Source organism: Cryptomeria japonica, chromosome 3 (genome assembly GCF_030272615.1).
Source record: "Cryptomeria japonica chromosome 3, Sugi_1.0, whole genome shotgun sequence".
Taxonomy (NCBI): domain Eukaryota; kingdom Viridiplantae; phylum Streptophyta; class Pinopsida; order Cupressales; family Cupressaceae; genus Cryptomeria; species Cryptomeria japonica.
The window spans coordinates 686,132,692-686,139,474 of NC_081407.1; the positions used below are offsets into that span (position 1 = coordinate 686,132,692).

The 6,783-nt window shown below is 40.6% G+C and overlaps 1 protein-coding gene across 1 annotated transcript; it reads left to right on the forward strand.

The window, feature by feature from the left end:
- Positions 1-3,259: 3,259 nt before the first annotated feature.
- Positions 3,260-5,610, forward strand: LOC131051132 (aspartic proteinase NANA, chloroplast). The gene has a single exon (XM_057985509.2). It carries the CDS (start codon positions 3,789-3,791, stop codon positions 5,328-5,330), a length of 1,542 nt encoding a protein of 513 aa, XP_057841492.1. The 5' UTR covers positions 3,260-3,788; the 3' UTR covers positions 5,331-5,610.
- Positions 5,611-6,783: the final 1,173 nt, after the last annotated feature.

Here is a 6,783-nt window from a genome sequence, read left to right on the forward strand (position 1 = left end):
TACTAAGAGAACTCACAAAATAGTTAAATGATATTGAAATGAATAAAAAATGTGGATTACAAAATAGAACAGGAAAATAAAAGGAAAGTAAGGAAATGTTACAAAGTGGCCACGCTATAAAGCTTCCCACAAAATAATCTCTTCCTCATGATAACGTACCTACACACATGCAAGAGAGAAAATGTTGGGGGTTGTGTTTTGGGGCCTACCTAAGTCAGACCCTCATTTTGGTGTTTCCACCTCCATGAACAACCCAAGAAACCACAAGAATAATAATAATATGATAAAGAGAGAATTGAAAACAATGTAAAATGATAAATGATGACTTAGTAAACGAAAGGAAGAGCGAGTAAGTAGAACTCCCCTTTCATAATGATTGTTAAGATGACAACACGAGCTATCCGAAGAGCTACAACAATGGTGGTGTTCACATGAGAAGTTGTAAATGTTGTCCAAGAAATCTCCAAAATCTTCAACCTGCAAAAGATTATCAACTTGCCAAAGGAATCCTTCAAAATGCCTTGGAAATTGATAGATAAAGGCCCTGGAAGGAAACTAGACATTGGTGGGCGCATGCAGAGGCATTATGATTCCTTTCGGGCATATGCATAATTCTCAAATAGCCACCTGTAGACTGTCAGATTCGTGGGATGCTAGTGCGCCACGAAATATCTTCGCGTCACACCTTAGTCCTTGAAGTTGACAGGTCGGCAAATTTGGTAATGCATTCGTTTGAAGGTAACAAGGATAATCCGAGTGGACAAGAGGACAAAGGTGGCACAACTCGACCTCCGATGACATGGAGGAAGGCGCCATTTGTCATATTAATTACAAAGGGGTTATATTTTTTATATTACAAATACATCCAACTATCTCCCTTTAATCTTATAGTATTTTGATAGCATAAAAAGTGTTCAATCTACAAAAGGTCCATGAAACAACTATCCAATACATCTATTGTATAGAGAACTAAAGGAAAAACCTATAAATGGACCCAAACCAAGACCACTGAAACTCATGGTGTAGCATCGTAGATTGTACACCCTTAATTAGGTTATCCAATTCCACACTTAGGCTAGCACCTACCTTAGTGTGTCCCATTGCATTTTGTATTATAGGACTTCTTTAGGCATTTAATTATTAAGTTAATTAAACCTAAGTTATCTTTTATCAATTTACATACTATAAAAATGGGCTCTTGATCCTAGGTGCACCCCTTTTTATTCAACCGTCCTAATTTAATCCTAATCCTACCCTAATTTTAATCTTTAAGATACATTTCGCACATCTACACATCTTAATTTGTGCCACCGTGTTGGATTTAGCATTAGAATAGGTTGAAGGACAAGAGGCAAGAATGGATTATGTTCCTATTGGTGAGCAAGTAGCAGACATTTTCACCAAACCACTACCTGTCAGCACGTTTGAGTACCTCCGACACAAGTTGGGAGTTGTATCATTTACCTAAGACGGTTTGTGTGGTTCAGGGGGAGCATTGTGTGGTTCAAAGAGAGACAAGGGGAAGAATACAAAATATGTTAAAAAATACAAAATATGATTTATGAACAAAAAATATAAATCTACATTTAAATGTGGGTAATTAAATAAAATTAAAAAGAAAAATGTTTCACTAAATATATATAGAATTAAAATATGATTATATACAAAGAAATACACACACACGCACACACAAAATTTATGTAAAGATAAGAGTAAACACAAATATAGACATAAAACTAAAGGATTAAAATAGAAATAGGGGGAGGAACAATTTCCAGAATAAAAATCTAAAGCATAAAGATTTCCAAATAACAATTGATGTCATTAAAAATGTATTCAAAAAAAATTGAAGGAGGTTTACCAGAAACCCACCATCTTGAGGACTTAGATGAATTCACAATAACAAAAAAGGACAACCTAAATAAGAAGAGAAACTATCAACCAAAATCTTTATGGAGTTATAGAATTTGAAAAGACTAACCTAAATATGGGGATCTCCAACCTATAACATTCCATTCATGATTAACATTAGATGTCTATTCAACCCAACAATAAACAAGAATATTCCATTCTCTAAGAATATGCATATAAGAAATAGAATCTACATTCGATAATGGATGAAAATTTCTCTACAAACAAAACAAGCTTGAAAACTTCATTGATATTCAAGCTTATTCTTTCAAATTAACTGTTTAGATTTTTAATGTCCAACGTTTCAAATCAAACTCTATGATCTATCATCACAAAATGAAAATGTGACTCTATGATCTATCATCACAAAATGAAAATGTGACTCTATGATCTATCATCACAAAAAGAAAATGTGATTACTGTATGATTCATTCATAACATTTATGAGAGGGTGAGGAAACAGTTAATTTCTCAGGAAAAACCTCATTAATGAGGGAGAGAAGTAGGTAATATCTCAAACAGCTCAATGAATTGAATTTCCTCTTTTCCACACTCTCTGTTTACACATTGTCTGTGTAATAAATATATCGTTGAACATAATAAAAGGAAGATAGTACCGAAGACTCACTTCCTCGTGCTGCTGTCACGAGTAGGGAGCAATGAGGATTATGTGAGGTACTAAGTAGGGAAAGCCCTTAAATGATGATGTACAAGCTATTCTACAAAAGCTAGGCAGTTGATAAGAAAAAGAACATCAATTTTGATGCAGATGAACTGTATAAACGCTTTTGGGTTTTTTTTGGGAATCAAACAAATTTATGTAATCTGTATCTGTAAGACTCTGTTCATGGTATTGGCAGGTTTTTCAACCGCCTAGTCGAAAATGACAAGTTTTGGAATGTGCAGAGCAAAAATTTTATTATTCAGCAGACCAGCTCTGTAACAATCTTTACTGAATTCATAAAAGTTGGCGTTGGAGATAGCAAGGTGTTGGTTTTTGGTGTTATAGCTCAATAAATTAGAAATATTTTGAATATTGATTGAAGTTAGTAATGAGTGTGGTGGACTCGTGAAGCCCGAAAAGGAATAAAGAAGGCGCCAGAGAGTTTGGTTTGGTTTGATGAATTCAACACTACACATATACGCGGTTACATGTTGGAGGTGACACGATGCTCTGTTTTCCAGCGAGACAAAACACACGGAAAAAGAAACAAAAAACAGTTTGTGCAGATAATAAAAATAAGCAGGGCAATCGGAGAATATAACTCTATCCGTCGTGCACCGTGCACGCCACACATTCTGCTCCAATCATTGATGTATTACTTGTGCTTCTCGTGGAGGGAGGAGAGGAGAGGAGAGGAGAGGATTATGATAATATGAAATGAAAGACGTTTGGTGACTTTGACGTAGGGAATATCATAGGGAGGAGATTGCATGTGCAGAGGCGTAGAGATTTTTGTAATCATACTAGCGTAGAGGTGGCCCATTCATTTTCCAAGAGGATGAGGGGCAGTGGAGAGAATGAAAATGATGGAGAAAATAGAAAATTGTGTATAAATCAAGCTGTAACCAAGTTGCTCTAGGGTCCCCATGTGGTGAAGGAGCAGGTCTTTCGGGTACGGCTCCCTAGGCCACGGGTCACAAACTTTAAATACTCCTCCCCAAACCACATTTTCTCAGTTCCATTTGTCCCCCATTGCTGCTGCGCTTTTGGGACACATTATGCTGGGTTCTTCACAATTGGGCATTCCTTGTGCTGGTGGTGTATTGATGGTGACTTGGTGTGATTTGTACAGGAAAGAGATACTTGGATGTTCGTTATAGAGAACGGGTGGTTGGGAACAGGGCAGAGGATTTAAAAGGGGGATATATTGATAATGGAGCGGACGGGCAGGGGAGTATTGAAATGGACATTTGTATCTGTGTGCACATTGTGCATTTTGCTGGTGGGTTTTTCAGGGGTCACCAGAAACGAAGAAAAGCCTGGTCGGGAAACCGGGCTAGAGAAGAGGCATGAGCCCAATGGTGGGATGATGCGGGTGAAGCTGATGCACAAAAACGACCATGATTCGCCTTTCAGGAAGCCGGGTGAAACCCGGCTAGAGTCATTGCGGTTTCATCTCCGGCAGGACAGACTCCGTCTTGCAGCTTTCTCAAGGTCCCTAGAGAGCACCACTTCTTATAATGAAGCAGAGTCGCCGGAGGCAGAGGCGGAGCCACCGGGCGATTCAGAGGCAGAGCCACCGGGCGGACCAGACCACCCGCAGGACGAAATCCGGGCACCGATATTCTCAGGCTCGTTTGTGGGCTCCGGGCAATACTTCGTGGATGTGCACATTGGTACTCCACCGAAGCGATTTCTTCTGATCGCCGACACGGGCAGCGACCTGGTGTGGGTAAACTGTCACTACCACTCGAGAACCCGCCGCCGGAATTCCATCGCCCGGATCTTCGACTCGGGCACCTCGTCGACATTCTCCCCTGTTTCCTGCGCTGCTGAGGAGTGCCTTCTGGTTCCCCCTCCACCCAGTGCCCCCTGCAGCCTCCGCCATCCGACGAGCTGCAAGTACATGTACAAGTACTCCGACCGCTCCGACAGCAGCGGCGTCTTTGCCTACGAGACGCTCACAATCAACGCCTCTTCCAATGCCGACTCCCCCTCCGACGGAATCCGAATCCCCAGCGTCGCAATGGGCTGCAGCACCCGCCGTCACGGGCAGAGCTTCCATGGAGCAGACGGAGTCATTGGATTGGGGCAAGGCCCAATATCGTTTTCCTCCCAAATCGGCCATATGTACGGCGACAAATTCTCCTACTGTCTCGTCGACCATCTGAATGGCCCTTCGACCAGCTCTAATTACCTCGTCTTCGGCCACAGGGCCGTCGACCATAGCTTACAGTACACTCCCATCCAGAAAAATCCAGCCGCTGCGCCTGACACTTATTACTACGTTGGCATCGTGGGCGTCAATGTGCACGGCACACGGTTGCCCATTCCGCATAGCGCCTGGCTCGTCGACAGTCGCGGTAACAGAGGGAGCATTGTGGATTCTGGAACGACTCTGACTTATGTTCTGGAGCCCGGATATGGGATTCTTCTTGCTGCTTTTGAACAACTGGTGTGCTACCCGAGGCTCAAGCTCGACCCATTCGATCTGTGTTTCAATTCCTCAGGGATTGCAAATCCTCGGCTGCCTGATTTCTCCATCGACTTCGATGGCGGTGCTTCTTTCCGACCCGACGTCGACAACTACTTCATCGATGCAGCGCCTGACATCAAATGCCTCGGGATTCTCGGCAGTTCGAGTCCGCTTGGGCTCAATGTGATCGGAAACATAATGCAGCAGAATTTCTTCATCGAGTTCGATCGCCGGAATTCCAGACTGGGATTCGCAAGGACAGATTGCTCTAAAAATTGAGATTTTTTCTGTGCACCGTTCGTTCGTTCGTTTTTTTAATTTGGTTTGTGTAATTAGTGTGTCGGATTCCAACTCTCGCCCATCGAACCGTTCTCGGGATGTTTTATGGCTTTTGCATTGGCATTGATGTGTGAAGTACATTTTGATCTAATCCTCTGATAAATTCATTCATTCAATTAAGAAGTTTAAAGCTGCTGCATTGTATTAAATGCTCTCTGTGCCACACAAGTTGGAACTGCAATTGAAGGATTTTTTTAATGAACTGGGATTTGGAAGAAAACTCTAGTGTAGCAATGCATTCTTTATCAGTACACTTGTTACTTCGCTTGTTTTTTGGTGAAAGATAGAAACGATAGTGAAAGCAGTTTTGGTGTTTTTTAATCATTTAACAAAGAGATGATTGAACTGAACAAGTAAACACTTGTAGCTCTGATATTATTTTGGTGGTTTACAATAAAGACAATGAACAAAAGCTGGTTGCATGTGCTGTTTTGGTTCGTGAAGTCCAAACTTTTCTAGTGGGACAGAGACATGAAAAAAGAACAATCTTTCTTTATTGTAGCTCACATGCATCAGATCTATGGGCCACAATACGCCTTTCTTTCTCCTACTAACACTGCTACTATTATAAGGTAATTTATGTGTCTACAAATGGAGCTTACGGTGTGTTTTCTCAAAGCATGACGTAGACACACGGAAACAATTTTCTTTCAGTCCTTGCCTCCACACTATTGTCTTGTGTCCTTTTATTTTATTAGAAATAAGTGGATTATATGGGATCATTATGTAAGGGTAAATATACATTTATATTATGAATTGCTTTTGAGAGAGGTGCCCTACTTCTAGTCATTTCATAATGATCTTTAGGATTTATTCGTATGTCCCCTAGAGTGGTGGTATGGAATACTGATGAAGGCTTAGCATATTCTTTCAATTTAATGACATGGTTAAAGCCTCGCAACTTCTAGTTCATTCAATGCACATCAATCTTTTAATTATTAAATTTAAAGAAATAAAATAAATAAATTAAAAGTCTATTAATAAATTTCATATGTAATTGATATTCAAAATTATTAGAATTGGGCGAAAGCATATCGCTATCTCAAACAAAATTAGGGTTTTTAAAGTGAACAACCACAAAACTGTGCATCCTCTCTGTCTATACCCTAAAACGGGAGATTTGAATTAGGGTAGGGACAACTGTTAAAGAAATATTTTGGAGAATTTCCTTCAAACGGCTGCAGATTCAAATAACTCCAGATCGTGCATATATGTAAAATTTAATCGGAACAATATTTGCGATCGGAAATGGCCAAGAGAAGGCATTTGGGTTCATGGGCGGATGTGGGCTGGGAAGACCCGCCTCATGTTCCGCAGTGGGTCTACACGAACGGCAGATGGAAGGACATGGCGATACAGGTAAACCGGAGCGGAAATAACAAGGTTTTTTGAC